A 16990-nucleotide genomic window follows, 5' to 3' on the forward strand; every position below is an offset into this window, starting at 1 on the left:
CCTCCCAAAAGCAATGTTGGAATTCTGATTCAAGTGGTTAGGAAGAAGAACTCCAACATAATAATTTCACCTGTACTCGATTTTCTTAAAGAACCTATCATTATCCACATTTGAAACTTGATTATAGTGATTCTAGCGATTCTAATGAAGATTCTAATACAGTTTGGAACAGGATAACAAGGCGACATTATCAACAAAGAGGCCGATGATCCAATCAAACCGGTTTCTCAAGATATCGACGTCAATTTTGAGTGTGAAAGAAATTATTATCACCAATATAAAAGAACACCCATGAATCATTCCAACACAAATTTGGAGGTCGAAACATTTTTAAAAATATATATATATTCAAATAAAAACATCTATCAAGAGGACTTTTGAAAGAGAATGAATGAAATTTGAGTTCTTTTGGAAAAAATTCAAGAAAGGCATAATTATAATCTTCAAGATTTTTCAAGAAACCATCAAGAATCACATTTAGTCACTCAAGAAGATCAAGAACTCATCCAAGTGGGCTGTGAAATTGCACAAAAAATGAACGGAGTAGAAGAAAATAAAAAATCAATTGAAGACGAGTTGAATAAGAAAGGTAGACAGATCGAAGAGGAGCTTGCATTGGAAGAGGAAAAAATCGATGAGACTAACATGGAGGTTGCTCAATTCAAACTAGATGATGAGGAACTATTAATTGATATCTTGGTCTTAATTGACTAGGGTTAGGATTAGTTTCCTTTACTTTTTGTTAGAGAAGAAACATTTCATGAAAAAATGAAATATGGGGAAACCCCAAACACCTATAGGTGATTACAAAAAGATTTCCAATTGGAAAATAAATAAGAAAGAGTAAAGTTCTTAAAAGGGTGCCCAAATTTGCACCAATAAAAAGCGGTAGACAGAGCAAGATCAATAAAAGAGTCAAAAGATGAGATGGAGTCCCTAAAGAGACGCTTGTTACGTTCACCCCATAAGGTCTAGAAAAAAGCACACAGAATAGCCAGCCAAGCTATATTCTTTGTGCCAGTAAAAGGGTGTCCCCCACCAAACGAGAGTCAAGAATGTCCAAAATATTATGAGAACAAACGATGACCACCCAAAAGCGTCCAAAATATCGTTCCAGAAGCAGGAGGCAAAGGAACAATGTATAAACAGATGAGCAGGGGACTCGGCCTGAACGTTACACATAACACACCAAGAAGGAGAGAGACACATATAAGGCATGCGATGTTAGAGACGATTCGCAGTATTGATGGCACTATGACTAAGCTCCCAAAAGAAAATTTTAATTTTCGAGTAATGATCCTGCTAGATAAGTATAAATCCTTCACGGGAGGTTCAGAAAAGACCATGAAGTCATCAATGACAGATTTCACGGAAAATGAAGAAGATGGGCCAATTAACCATCTCCACAAATTGGGCATAGCACAAAATCTGACAATAGACAGTAATAGAGATAACGAAGCCCATTCGTGAATTTCAGAATCACGAAGATTACGGCGAAGACGAAGGTTCCAAGCCTCATAATCCGCAAGCCACATCTCAGACACCATAATATCAGGAGACCTAGTAAGCTGAAACAAATAAGGGAAAACCACAAAGAGAACACCACAACAAAGCCAATAGCCTTTCCAAAAAGAAATAGTAGAGCCCGTGCCAAGGGAGCACTGAGTGCGAGAAGCAACCATATCAACAATCTGACAAATGAACCTCCACGAAGATTTGGTTGAAGTACAAGTAATAGACGGCCATATACATGAAGGAGAGAAATATTTAGCCACAATAAGTTGCCTCCACAATGCATTAAGTTCATATAAAAACCACCAAATTCATTTGGCAGAAAAGTAGAACTATGACATCAAAAGTTACTTATACCAAGGCCGCCCAGAAGCTTAGGACGTTGAGTGGTTGCCTAATTCACATTATACATGTCATCCTCACCACGGAAACCCTCCCAAAGAAATTCATGAATTAGTTTCTCCAATCTATTAATAACATCAGTAGGGGCACGGAAAAGAGAAAGGTAGTATGTAGACAAGCTTGAAAAGGTGGCCTGGACGAAAGTATGCCTTCCGCCTTAGATTTATAAGCATACTTCCAATTATGAAGCTTTTATTGAATTCTCTCAACAACAGGGTGCCAAAACCTCATAGAATTGGAGTTGTCTCCCAATGGGAGACCAAGATAAGTCGCAAGCCAATGGCCTCTTTTGCATCCAAATGAATTCACCATCCAGTCCAAATCATTCTCGGGAAGGTCAACCCCCAACAACTCACTCTTAGAGAAATTAATAGAAAAACCAAATGCTTGTTCAAGACATGAATAACCTCAAACAGATGAGTCAAAGTCGATCGATTAGCAGCAGAGAAAAGCAAGGTATCATCAGCAAATTGAAGATGACTCATTGACCATTTTTTTATCATAGATACCTTCCAACAGAAATTTGCATATACTACCTCCAAGAGACTGGAGAGACCAACTTCCGACCACTTCCCTATTCTGCTATCCATTGGTGTTGACAAATGGGGCCCTACCCCTTTCTGCTTTGAAAATCTGTGGCTACATCATAAAGATTTTGGAGACCTTTTTTATCATTGGTGGAGAAATACTCCTCTAATCAAGCACCTGGGGCACGATTTTGTTAAAAAGTTGAAGGGTCTAAAAGAGGTTTTGAAAGCCTAGAACAGAGATATCTTTGGGTGCGTGCACACCCAAAATAATCAGATTATTGTGGAAATCATGTTACTTGATGGTATGGAGGAGTCGTCAGATTATTCGCCTATCTTGAGAGCTCAAAAGAAGAGCCTAAAGGCTCAGCTTATCTTGGTGGTGGCTAAAGAGGAAACCTTTTGGAGGCAAAGATGCAAGCTCACTTGGCTAAGTGAAGGTGACCAAAACACCAGGTTTTTCCATCGTATTGTTGCCACTAGGATAAGATTAAACACTATTCTCGAAATCATTTCCTCTGCCAGTATTAGTCTTCTCTCAGAAACAAAAATTGTTGAGGAATTCCTGAATTTTTTCACAAGTTTGTACACAAAGAAGAATAGCCTTGCTACCTTTCCCACTTGTAACCACCCTTCCTCTCCCATGCTCTTCATTATCATCCTTTTAAGGGGATAAAAGGCCTCCTTTGGATGAATTTAGTTAGAGCTTTCCTCTAATCGGCTTGGCTTGAACGAAACAACTGTCTTTTCAACAACAAAATCCAGCACATCAACATCTTTTTTTATCATGTCCTTAATACTACTATATCTTGGTGTAAATTGTCTAAGCTTTTTTACGATTATAGTTTCAATACACTTTTGTCCAACTGGGCCTGATCGACATATTAGCTCCAGCTTGAGGAGTGTTATAAGATATATTTAAATTATTATGTACAATTGTCCTTTATTGTAATTTTGTATATCCTAGATTAGGATTTCTCATTCTCTTATATATATATATATATATATATATATAGTACCTTTTATCTAATTAAATGATAAGAAATATATTCTCCAAAAAGTACAGAGTATAGATAGAACAAGTGGGGTAGGAGGGAGGTGATGGGGGCACAATGGTGGTCATGGCGAAGGGACGATTATGGGAAGTTTGGTGAGGAAGGGGGAGAGAGGAGAGAGCTTTCCATCACTTCTTAGTTTCCTTTATTTAGGATTAGAATTAGCTTCCTTAGTTTGTTAGTTTTAGGATTAGTTTCTTTGATTAATTAGGATTAAGATTAATTTGCTTTCCAAATAGAGAATTGTCTTTATTCATAACTTTTGATTCTAAAGACTTTGATTTGATTCTTGGAGAGAATTCTCTGATCTCTTAGATTACATCAATCTCATTAGTAAACCTATATTTATTTTTATATTTTTCTTTTTTAAGAAGAGAAATAAATTTCATTGATGAATGAAATAAAACCATATATGAAACCAAAACACATCATCTCAAATACATAAAAAGAACTTTTTTCCCCTTTGGGAGCGGGTATTGTTTCTGGTTTCAAATATGGCTTAGATAACAAAAAAAAATAAAAAGAACAAATAACATTCTTAATTAAAATGAAAACATGTATTTTGAAAAATATGAAAAAGTAATTAATTATCAAATGGGCCCAAGGAACTAAAATTCTACATCTAAAAGGAAACTTAACTCACCTCAATACCAGGACGAACAACCCGGACGAGTTCCCCACATACCCTCAATGCTTCAGCAGTAACCTTGTAATAACGCTCTCCAACAGCAGACAAAACAGGACTAGAGAGATCCTATATAAACACAAAGATCAAGTTATTAGTGCAGTAATCACATCTAATCAATTGCTTACAGAATGAGAAAATCTATTTACATATTTAACATTCAAGTTTCATAGACATCCTGGCCCAACTATAGAACAACTGCATCTGCATAGCATCAAAGTTGATTCATCCTTTTTATTTCACAAAAAGAACAGGATAACAATTGCTATCCTCCCTTCACTCGCCATCTGTCTGATAGGGAGTTGCTAGATATTGCTCGTCTCCTCTCTGTCCTCCAAGATCCACAGGTGTTCCCAGAGAGAGGAGATTTTAAGCTGTGGACCCCATCCTTCTAGAGGGTTCTCTTGCAGTTCCTTTTTCGTATGCCTCTCTTTCACCTTCATCAAGAAGACTGCAATCCCAAGGAAGGTAAATTTTTTTGTGTGCCACATTTTACATAGGTGAGTCAACAAACTCAACATAATGGACCATGTTCAAAGACGGTCTTTCTTGTGTTGCACAGTTGTATTCTTTGCAGGTGTCAGGCTGAGGAAAGGACTTGCATCATTTGCAAGATTGTCCATTTGATGAGGGGAGGATTAGGGCAATCTTAGGTTAATTACTAGGTTAACCCCTTTTACCTCATTTGTATTAATCCCTTATATATAGGGAGTTTCTCTCTTGTTTCCACAACACTTAGATTCATTAAAATAGACTGAAGTTCAGACTTCTTGGAGGAATTGTCGTCTTGGTCACTTTTCTTTTTTCTTTTTCTTAAAAAAAAAAAAAAAAAAAAAAAAAAAAAAAAAAAAGAAACAAAACTTTTTATTGAAGAAATGAAAAGAGACTAATGCTCAAAAACACAATAACCTTTAAAAGAGGAGAGAAACAGAGAAACAAATGTAAACGGTACTTTTGAGTTACAATGAAAAGAAAACTCCAAAAAGACAAACTCTTCTTGAACGTACGCCACCTTGGCTTCTTTTGCAAACAAGAACTCTTCTTTAACTGCAAACAAGCGACTCTTCTCCAACTTCTTCTCGTACGAGTCTGACTCTTCAACTTCCTGATTTATCTATTGATTCCCTTCTGTTTTTTTCTTTTTCAATTTTTTGAAACTATTGAATTTGAATCACCGATTTCTTTCTTTCTTTTATTTGAGAAGAAATTTGAATCATAAATTTCATTAAATGGTTTAAATGTAAATTTGATATCTTTTGTCGGTTGGTTTTGTGCTGGGTCACTGCTTTTTATTACTATTATAATGGTAAATCTCTATTTTAAATGAGTTCTTGGTGAGTTTTTAAATAATAAAAGGATATTATATTATACATAATAAATATCGTGGGTTGAGATCTTTTTATAAAGATTAGCTACTTTATATTCTATCTACTTATTAACTCTTTTTGGAGAATCTATCTACTTATTAATTTATAATATTATGTAAATTGGAATTTATTATATTAAATTTTTTGAAAGGTGTTTCTTCAGTCAGGGACATGGAGGAGACCTTAGATTTAGATGGAGAGATGATGAATTTGACATTTGATGATGTTTTAAACTCACTTTTAGAGTTTTGTTAAATTTTATAGATTAGATTATTACTATTAATCTTTGAGGCTTTGATATATGTATATAAACTTATATTATACTTCTACATATATTATTTATTTATTCATTCATTCATTGTGCCTCGCTTCGCTTAAGCGTCGCCTTTTTGTCACCTCTCACCTTGAGGCGATCAAGGGACTTGTCGCCTTGAGGTGCGCCTTGCGCTTTGAAAACATTGATAAAAGCAACAATCAATCAAGGGCCCAAGACAAAACAAAATAAAATACAAAACAAGCGAAAATAGTTGCTAACTGACGCGCAATAATACAAATGAAAAACTGACAACTAAAAATAATACAATACAAAATTGAGACAAAAAGACTAAAATTCTCGGAAGAAACCTGACAGTTTAAACATAATTCCAGTATGGAGAAATTTTTGAAAGTCTTGCATAAAATGCACCAGGATGAAGCATTTCTTCTTGCTAATTCAAACCAATCCATCCAAACTATTTTATCAAGGAAAATTTTGAGATGGAGTGAGTACCACATTACAAATTTAAAAATAATGGTAAGTATCTGGTTCCAGGAATGCAAGTATATAAAGCATCATAAAATACCAAAATAAGGTTTTCAATGTCGCAGAACGATTTGGTTGGCTCCCCTTGATCATTTATCAATTCAGTGATTAGATTTTTCTTTTCTCTTGCTGCCAAAAAACAGTGGAAAAAGCTAGAGTTTTCATCACCCAACTTCAGCCTTCCTTGGGGATAAGACAAATGTAAGTCTCATTACATCATTGGTTAATAATACCGTTTTTTAAAAAAAAATCCTGGAACACCCCCTATTAAATCAGCTTTCAAGATGTTCCACGACTTTTTATAAAACTCGCCAGTCATTCCGTCAGGGCTAGGTGATTTGAGATTTCCCATATCAAACACAGCCCCCCTATCTCTTTCTCATCAAACAGGGCTTCCAGGGAGATAAGGAATCTTGGAGACTTAGTTTTTCAATCAAGGCCTTCAAAAGTGAAAGGATGGGAGGTCTTGGAGCCATATAGAATAGAGTAAGAGTCAAGAATCTCACCCACAATCTCTACTTCATGAAGAAGGATTCTTTCATCTTTACTTTCTAAGGCTGATATAATATTCTTGCTCTTTCTCGAGGAGACCCATCTGTGGAAGAACTTGGAGTTTTTCCTCTCCTTCCTGAAGCCATTGAATCTTGCTTTTTTAGCCCAAATCCTCTATTCTTTTATAATAGTCTCAAGAAGAGCCACCTTGCAATCATCTCTGTCATTAGCAATATCAGCAGAGAGGACCTGAGTCTTCCATCAAATCCGAAGTTTCGATTTTCTCCAGCAAGGCTTCTTATGAAAGAACACATTCCCGAAAGTCTCCTTGTTCCAACTTTTTAAAATGGGCTTCAACCCCTTCAGCTTCTCCACAAAAGCAAAGATAGGCCACCCCTCAGCTTTAAAATTTGCCCACCAGCCCTCTAAATTTCAAGTAAACAAGTGATGATCAAGCCAGAAATTCTCGAATCTGAGGGGAGTTGGGCCCCACGGATGCTCCCCTAAAGACAAGAGAATTGGGAAATGATCTGATATAATTCTAGGAAGCTTGTCAGCTCTCTCTCTCTGAAATAATTGACCCAAGACTTGGAGAGAAGGAAACGGTCAATCTTGGAAGCAGCCGGTTTGTTTCCCGTCCTAGACCAAGAGAAATAGTCATTCTGAAGGGGAATGTCAACAAGATCCAGCTTTTCAATAAGGCTGTTAAACAAGTTCAAACTTCTAGTGATGTTATCCCAAAACTCTTCTCATTCACCCATCTAACAGCATTGAAATCCCCATCGGTACACCAACAGCAATTACAGTGCCCAGACAAGCCCAAAAGCTCCTGCAAGAAAAGATCTTTGCTTCTAAAAGACGAAAGGCCATACCACCTGTGATCCAACCACTAAAATCGTAATTAGTTCTACACAAAATAGAAAGAGAGAATTGCCCTTGAATCGGATCAATCACGGTGATCTTTTCTTCCTTCCACATAATCAAGATGCCACCAGCGAAGCCACTAGCTTCAAGGGCCACCAACCAATGTGACGACTACTCCAGAGAGATTTCACCAACCTATCAATCTCGTTGAGTTTCGACTCCTGAAGGATAACAACCTCAGGATTGTAATTCACCAACACTCTTTTGGGGCGGGCATTCAGGCCCCTGACATTCCAAGAGATAATTAACATGGAGAACCTTCAAGGCCTTGGGAGCTACTTAGTCTAATTGCTACGGCTTCCTTTCCCCAACTATTTAGCACAACGCTTTCACTTCTCTAGTTAATTTCCTCTTTGAGGCCCCACCCTTTCTATGCGTACTGCTCTTGCGAGAAATTTCCTGAATACATAAATTATGCTCTAAGAGAGCCTCAACGACTTCTTTACTAAGGGGGAAAGGCTCTGGGAGGATATGACTGGCCCAAGTTTAGTTTCACTCTCAATTTCTGCCAAGTTTCTACACTGATCCATGGCTGGCTGAGAAGTTTCAAGTGCCATTAATTGATCGCCCATCTTTTTGACTCCTACATCATTTTCATTGTGGAAGATATTCTGGAACTCCAAAGGGATATTTGAGGAGGATTCGGCCAAGGGGTGTAAGGATTCTCCGACAATAGGCTCCCTGGGCTCGAAAAAGAGACTTCAGTTGAGTGGTCTAGATCCGCTTCTGCTAGGGTAAGATACGTGATTTTGGAGAAAGAGGAGACACCAGTTTCCGAGGAGCATATCACCCCCTTCTAGAAAAGTGATCACTTTTTCAGAACAATCTGTCTTGATCTATCACCAAGCCTCTATTAATCCAAGTGATAATTTAATCACTTTTCGAAGTAAAACAGTCAATGATGCTCTTAAGCAAAACAGTCAATAATCTTTTAAGTGGATCTGAACCAATTAAATCCGCTTGGTTGCAAACATCCTCTTGAAAATATTTGTTATCTCCTAGAACACTAAGAGGAGCACTAAATGAACTTGAGTCAATTTTCCTCCTTGAAGTCCATATGTTAAACTCTAAAATAGGTTCCATAATTGATCACTATCAAATTATCCTTCCTAGCAAGCTGATTTTTGGAACTCCCTTCAGAATATAGGTCGTATTTTGTGGACCAATGCCATTATGGTGCTTCTTTAAGAGGTGTGATTCAAGAAAAACTAGAAGGTATTCAAAGATGAGACAACTAGCAGGGAAGAGCTTTGGGATTCCATAAAACACTTTGCTTCCACCTGGTGTTCACTTTCCAATTATTTTTGTAATTATGATCTTGTGCATATTATGGATAATCAAAAGTCCTTTCTGTAGCCGTTGGGCCATGGGGATGTCTCATCTCCCCTTGTTTTGTATGATATCTTTCAATTCAATATAATTATCGTGATGTAGACAAGTTTGGAAGACAAAGTTTGCTCAATAATGCTTCCCAAGTTTGCTATAGAGATCCACCATAAAAACTAAAAACAACTACCAACCCTGTAATTAGTTTTCATTGCACCTAATGTTGATAGTAACACTCCTTGTACTACTCACGGAAATGCAAGTTTAACTAGGAAAAAGAATCTACATTCACTAAAAAAAGAAAAAAGGTTAAAATATCATTTTGATACCTGTATTTTAAGTTTCATTAGTAGAGACGTTTTTAAGAATTATGGAAAGTACGAGGACTAAATTTGCATTTGGACATTTGAAAGTACAAGACCTAAGAAATTTAATAAGTCTCCAAGTGCAAGGACCAGAATGATACTTTAACACAGGAAACATACAGATTTTAGTATGCTACAATGTATTTTAGCCAGGTGACTTGTTTTCTTGTTACCTTGATATAAGGATGGAAAACTGAAGGAGAATTTGAAGCCAACACCAATCTAGTGAAAATAAGAGCTTCTATCTTCAAATTTGAGGTAGATGATTTATCCTGCAAAGTTAAAAAAGAAAAACCACGTTAGAATAAGGGAAGGGAAAGAATGTAGGCATCACAACAGATAAAAATCAATTGCTAGAACATATATGCAAAGCAGCAGAAGATGATAATAGTGCATACACTTAATGCTTTTTCAATTCCTGGAATGAGCGATCCTATGTGATCAGCAAGACAATCGGGTAAGACAACCACAAGCTCTTTCAAGACGGAAAATGCACCAACCTACAGAGCATAAAAGTTAAATGGACCATACAAAATTCAGAACTGCCACCAACAATTTCTTTACCTTTGTCTTGATAGATTTCTCCCGTAGCTGCCTATTTATAGATTTCACGATCTTTGGCACTTCTTGATTTAACAACCACCTAGGACTGCACACAATTGCCAATAAATCAATAGAAGTAGCATTTTATTAATCATAAAAACTAAAAATAAATAACTAGTAGGGAGAAAAAAAACTAATCAAGGACCATGTTATGAACTGAACGGAAGAAAATCAGAATTGAACTTCATTAATCTTGATTATCAATTCAGAAATACAAGATGGGAGGCCTATAGAGAGGCTTCAAACTGGAACAACTTAGAGATCTCATTATGGTTTAAACCAATTAAAGCTACCACCATATTGTAATTATTAATGGCTGCAAATATGCAAATAAATAGTCAGCTAACCCAGCTAATCTTCAAAATAGTTATTTGCTTATGTACTGGAAGGAAGAAAATCAGAATTCAACTTCACTAATCTTGAATATCCTTTTCTTTCTATAAGAAAGAGAAGGATATGTATTAATCACAAAATGAACAGCCTAGGGGAAGAGAGGCGAGAAGCCCCTCCCCAAAAGAACTAATACATCAATGCCTTCTAATTTTTTTTGAAACAAGAAACAACTTCTCACTGATGTAGTGAACAGGATTAAATGTTTAGGAAATAGAAACTCTCACAAAGAGGGAAAAAACGAAAAACAAATACAACCAAATATAGATAAACTTTCAAACATTCTTCTTGTTGTTCTCTATCCAAGTCCTTTGAGGGCTATTCAATTCAAGACAACTCCCGTAGCTGGAATGTTTTTTATCAACTTATTAGTTTGCTATTCTGGTTTTATGCTTCCTTTTGTTATGTTGTTTTGTTTATGCTTTTGGAACTTTTGTCTCTTAAGTTTGTCTTTTCCTTTTGCATCTTTCTTATTGTATCTTTGAGCACTAGTCTCTTTTCATTTACTTAATGAAAAGTCTTGGTTTCCTTTTTCAAAAAATATATATATAAACTTTCAAACAACTATAACCGACAAATTGCCTTCAACTACAGAAAAACAAAGGCTACTATAAAGCTACCGAAGAAATCCAAAAAAAATGACCACCACCAAACAAAAGACCAACAAAGAGCAGACTGAGCAAACTGAAAACTCATCAACGATACACGAACTAAAATCTGATGAAAGAAGCTTTTGATGAACCAACACCAAGAAACTTGAAAAGTAACTTTCTCATAACGCTCTATAATCTTCCAACAGGTGGACGACACAAAGCCCAACAAGATAAATTAAACAGCCACAACTTAAAACTTTCAAAAACAGCAAACAAGAAACCATCCACCCTATATAGAGCAACCTAAAGAAAGTACTCTCCCGATCTCTAATGTTCAAAGCAAAAATCCAACTCTGACTGACAACACAAGCTGCCTCGACTCCCTAGAACTTTACGAGAGGGGAAGAAGGGTGAATTTCATTGTATACCCAAAGCCTTAACTAAAGATGAAAACTATGAAGGAACTGAGAAAGGAATTTCCTTATAACTGGTGAAAAAGATTGAGAAGCCATGATCACTGCCTCCTAATTAATCTTGAATATCAATTCGGGAGGCCTACAAAAAAAGGCTTCAAGCTGGAACTTAGAGATCCCATTATGGGTTAAACCAATCAAAACTACCACCTCATTGTAATTATGGTTATTGGCTGCAAATATGCAAATAAATAGGAAAGCAAGTTTGCTCCCCAATTTCATTCAACACAAAAATCCAAGGGCCATAGGGCACTAAATAAATCGGAAATTTTACAAAATAAATTGAGCTATATAATATACATTAAATGGAGTTTATTTTATGTCTAAATGAAAAATATAAATATAGTTAATCCCATAGTAGAGTTGTTTATTACTGAATGAATACATTGATCTATTTTATTATATTAAAAAAATAACAAAAATTGATGAAATAAATAAATAAATAAATATATATATATATATATATATATATATATAAGAAAGAGGATGTGCAAACAAGTATAAAGATGTCCTCGACATGAAAATCTTGGAAACCCATTTAGGCATCAAAATCTCTTGAGATGCATCCCGTATGGGCATCCTACCGATGGGCTAAAATGTCTGGGTATCCTCTATTCAAACAGTACAAACAGAGTAATTCAGATGTCCATCCTATGGAAATTTTGGATTCCTACCAAACAATAACCTCTATAACATGAATCCTAAAACCCCCTGTATTATATATTGTTGGATTGAAATATTTTAACGAGAAACAAACTTTTCATTGATGGATGAAAAAAAAAATGGAAAAAGTCAAAGCATACTATCTCCCAAACGGGAGAAAAGAAAAGCAAATACCCAATTAAACAAGAAAACACAAAAAATTACAAGAGCCAAAAGAAATACTACTGTGTAGTGCCATCAAAGTATTGAATGAAATCATTCTTATCTGAAATAATTTCTAGGCTCTGTGGCATCTTTGACAGATTTTAAATTCATTCCAAACTAGAATTAAAATCCCAATGAAGAATGGACCAATAACAGTACATTATCCACGTTAAAAAAAATTTGCAACTTTCGCTCTACTTTATAAGCGTTGGTTTCTTTGTTTAGAGGAAAAGAAATGGTAACAAGGATCACTATCATTGACTTCTTCCTAAAAGATATGAACAATATTATATCTTTCTGTCTCAGGTAGACCTCAATTGCCTTCCTTTGGGTGTCCTTGACCAGTTTGTACTTATCCTTGTCTATTTTCCTCAACAATTAGAGCCTTTTTAGTACAGTTTTCTGGCGCTTGCCTACATTGTTTCTTCCTTTAGCTCCTTCCTTTTACTTTGGGCCTGTTTCTTTGTTTTGCTCATTACAATATCCTTTCATTTGCACCATGAAAAAACATGGCTTACACCATTAAACCATCACAGAAAATGCACAAAACACACACACACACACACACATACACCACACACACAACCAAGCCAAGGTACAAATGAATCAAAAACCTTTATAGAACAAAAGAACTTGCCTCAATTCATTAATGTCAACCTGCCCTTTTGTTACATTTCCAGTTTGGCGCAACAGTTCAATAAAAGTACTAAATACATCCATCTGCGTACAAACAATAACCATCCATTACAGGTGCAAGTGAGTATTTGTATTTGAATCTGAATTACCACGTGCCTACTACCTTGACATTTTCTTCCCTCTCTTTAAATCTATCGATCAATTTTGGACAAGCCTGCAAATATGAGAAAAACTTGAAACATTAGCGGACAATAAAAAAAATTATAAATTATAAATTGAAAAAAGAAAACAATGTAATTCAAGAACAAATTACTTCTCTAAACATCAGAATTAGATCAAGATAGCTATAGTTAGTTCAAAGTTCAGAAACAAACACCATAGTTAAAGCCTAGGTCAATTGGAGATACACTGAAAAATATCAAATGAAATAAGATGAGGATAGAGACTTTAGCTTCCACAAAGAGTTAAAGTACCTCCTCATATAGTCTTGAAAGCATCTCTGGCCGTGATACAATTAAAGCTGATAAGCATTTAGCAGCTGCACGTCGAACTTTCCAGCTGAGATCTTCATCATCCGTATATTCATTGGCACTTTCACTGCAACATGGTATCAGTTATACGTCAAATATCACCACTCAAGAATTACAACTAAATTGGAATGCTTTTAACTATCCTTTATAATTCTCTTTTTTTTTTAAACGGAATCATAACTTTTCGTTAATGAAATGAAAAGACTATTGCTCGAATTACAATGAGACAAAGTAAGCGTGAATACGAGGGATTAACAGGTGCATTCGGATCTCTCAACCAGGTCAACACACTCATAATTCTACTATCTTATATTTCCTATGTTTTGTTCTTTTTGTTTCTTTTCCCTTCTTAGGATACTCGTAGTTTTTAGCATTAGTCTCTTTTCATTATTTCAATAAAATTTTTGTTTTCTCTTGCAGGGAAAAAAAAAAGTTAAATATCAAATATGTAACTCCACCACAAATGGACAAGTCCATATGTACATTAACAGAATTAAAAACAAAAATCCAAAAAGAATATATATTACTCTTCTTCCTCTTCTTCATGAGTCTCATCATCAGTATCTTCTTCCATATTATCAGTGAAATTTGGATCATAACTTAAATACTCCAAGGTAAGATGAAGAATATCATCACAATAGGATGAAATATCCCTGGGGCACCTTAGAAGAAAACTTTCTAGAGCCTGCAATCAAAATTCCACTTTAGCAATATAAGAGAAGCATCAAAGTTTAATTATAAAAACCGAAATTGATAGTGAGCATAAGTTTTTAACCAAAAAAAGTGAGAAGATTACCTGTAAACTGTACTCACGAAGCTCTTCATCACTTTCAGAGGCACTTGTGCAATAATTGATAAGCACGGGAACAGTGTCCCCAAGATGTGGTCCAAAACGATATCCAACTGCACGGCTATGATGCCAATAAACTTTTCATTAGCATATTCCCGAAACAACCTATTTCTCTTTCTCACAATCAAGAATCTTAAAAAAGGGAACATCATCACTTGAAAAACAAAAAAAATAAAACAAAACAATAAATTTTAAACTCGGCAGAGACTTTGCACAAATATGACTTCAAAGGAGTTGGCATCTCATTCAATGAAAATGCAACTAAGTTATTGGTAGGATCTTTTTTGAAGTCTCAACCTCAGTTGCTATGGGAAAATGTAGCTAAAGCTATTCTCACAGAGATTTGGTTTGAACGAATCAACATGTTTTTTTTGTTTGATCAGTTTGAGTTTGCTTAGATCAATGTCTCTTCTTGGTGCTCAATCTCCAAGTTCTTTGCAGGATTATTCAAGATATTTATTTAAATTGGAATGCTTTTGTTTTTCCTGCATAGTCTTTTGTATTCTAGTAGAAGGATTGCTTTCTGTCTTCTTATTATTATTTTTATATTTTGAGCATTAGCCTCTTTTTTTTTTTCTTCTTTTTTTTTTTTTTTTGAAAGGGAAACAAGTCTCTTTATTGATATAATAAAGCGAGACAAAGCTCAAAGTACAGGAGAGATATACCAAGAGCTTAAAATATGAGTTCTATGAATTAGGAGGCGCATCCAGACATCTCAACTAGGTTGACAACCCCATAGCGCCCTCATCATTTCCTACAAACTAAATTTAAAGGAAAAGAAAGCCCTTACAATGAAGAGTTAATAAACCAAAATAGACTACATCCATGCAAAAATACAAACTAAACCATAGATACAACCACAAGAACCAGAAATACAGCAAATGAAATACAAAATAAATCTGTCCGTGACTCCATTAATGGACCGGAAAGATGAATGTTCTCCAATTTGAGCAAAAATCCTAATAGAATAGTCATCAAATTGTTTTGACAATATGCACCACAAAGAGGCATTCCTTCGGGCAATCTCAAACCGATCCAACCAACAAAGGGACCTATCATGAAACACTCTTTTATTTCTTTCAAACCATATCTCGTTCGCAAATCCTTGACCACGTTGATCCAAATCAAACTATAATTTTTATTAAAATGTGAAACCAAAAGGAGCTGCTGTAAGTTTTCTTTAAAATTGTTGCTAAAAGCCCATGATAAGTTCAAAATCGTTAACAATTTCTCCCAACAATTTTCTGAGTAAGGGAAACTGAAAAACAGATGCTGTGCATCTTCTTCATGCTGTTTACAAAAACAGACAAATGGATGGGGAGAGACAATTAGCAGGCCTATTTTGTTGCATTATTGAAGAAACATTCAGGTGACCATAAAACATTATCCACACAAGGATGCTAACACGCCTAGGGCAGTTTGTCTTCCATAAGGCCTTTACAGATGAATTTGTCCATTAGTGAGAAAGGAGATAAATGTTTTGTCAGAGATTTTACTGAAAAAATCCCATTCCTCCAATGACCTATCAAAGTCATCTATCACTCTCCTATTAGATAGTTGGCCGAGCAAACCCTGAATCTCTACTATTTCCTCCTCCTTGAGTAAACGGCAAAAGGTGATTGACCAAGACGCCAAAGAATTATCCCAGTGGTCCACTACCGATCCAGTCGGAAGTAAAGCTACTCTATAAAGTTTTGGAAAAAGAGTGCAAAGCAGAGTTGAAGCTTCCCAAGTATCTAACCAGAAAGTGATTCATCTACCATTTCCAAGCTTAAAGGTAGCCAAAGTATCCACCTTCAACCAAGTTCTCGATATACTAATCTAGGGACTTCTCAACCTTCTTCCTTCTCTACCCGTCGTGTGCCAATTGTAGGTATTTTTACCGTTAATGCTTCTAACTATCTGACTTCAAAGAGAATCTTCCTCTTCAATATATCTCCAACCCCACTTTGCTAAGAGAGCCAGATTTTTTGCCTTAAAAACCCCCAAACCAAGGCCTCCATCTGCTTGAGACCTTGACACAAGGTCCCATTTTACCAAATGATTGATCTTGCTACCATTATAACCTTCCCAAAAGAAATTCCTCAAGATTCTTTCTAAGATTGAGATGACTGATTCTGACATTAAGAAAGTTGACATATAATATGTGGGGAGGTTGGATAAAACTGACTTACATAAAGTTTCTCTCCCTCCTCTAGATAGATTAAATCTCTTCCATTTATCAAGTTTAGCATGAATTTTATCTATTACTGGTTGCCAAAAAGAAACCTGTTTAGGGTAACCACCCAATGGTAACCCAAGATAGAGGATAGGTAAATGCAGCTTTACAATTTAAACTTGCAGCAGCAGACAGCAACTCAGTTTCATCCACATTAACTCCGCACAAGGCTGATTTCTCCCCATTTACTTTCTGGCCTGAACACCATTCAAAGAAATCAATGGTTTGCTTTAGTTTTGCAAGCATATTATTATCAAACTTGCAAAAAATTAATGTATCATCTGCAAATTGAAGTAAGGATACATGAGTCTTCTCCTTTCCCACCACAAAACCTTCAAACAGTCCGTTCTGATGAAGCTTTGCCACAAGAGTT

General features: G+C 35.7%; 1 protein-coding gene across 1 annotated transcript in view; it reads right to left on the reverse strand.

The window, feature by feature from the left end:
- The window catches only part of LOC120090282 (cullin-associated and neddylation dissociated), a 48898-nt gene that overhangs the window by 18112 nt on the left and 13796 nt on the right, over nucleotides 1-16990 (reverse strand). Inside the window, exons 7-15 of the mRNA XM_039047851.2 lie at nucleotides 14346-14460; nucleotides 14077-14234; nucleotides 13493-13616; nucleotides 13183-13233; nucleotides 13021-13103; nucleotides 10022-10106; nucleotides 9856-9957; nucleotides 9631-9729; nucleotides 4140-4250 (exon numbers count right to left, since the gene is read on the reverse strand). Coding sequence (XP_038903779.1) covers nucleotides 4140-4250; nucleotides 9631-9729; nucleotides 9856-9957; nucleotides 10022-10106; nucleotides 13021-13103; nucleotides 13183-13233; nucleotides 13493-13616; nucleotides 14077-14234; nucleotides 14346-14460 — 928 coding nt within the window. The remainder of the gene's footprint in view (nucleotides 1-4139; nucleotides 4251-9630; nucleotides 9730-9855; nucleotides 9958-10021; nucleotides 10107-13020; nucleotides 13104-13182; nucleotides 13234-13492; nucleotides 13617-14076; nucleotides 14235-14345; nucleotides 14461-16990) is intronic.

The sequence above is a fragment of the Benincasa hispida genome, chromosome 11 (assembly GCF_027475165.1).
Source record: "Benincasa hispida cultivar pf3 chromosome 11, pf3_genome.v1.1, whole genome shotgun sequence".
NCBI lineage: Eukaryota > Viridiplantae > Streptophyta > Magnoliopsida > Cucurbitales > Cucurbitaceae > Benincasa > Benincasa hispida.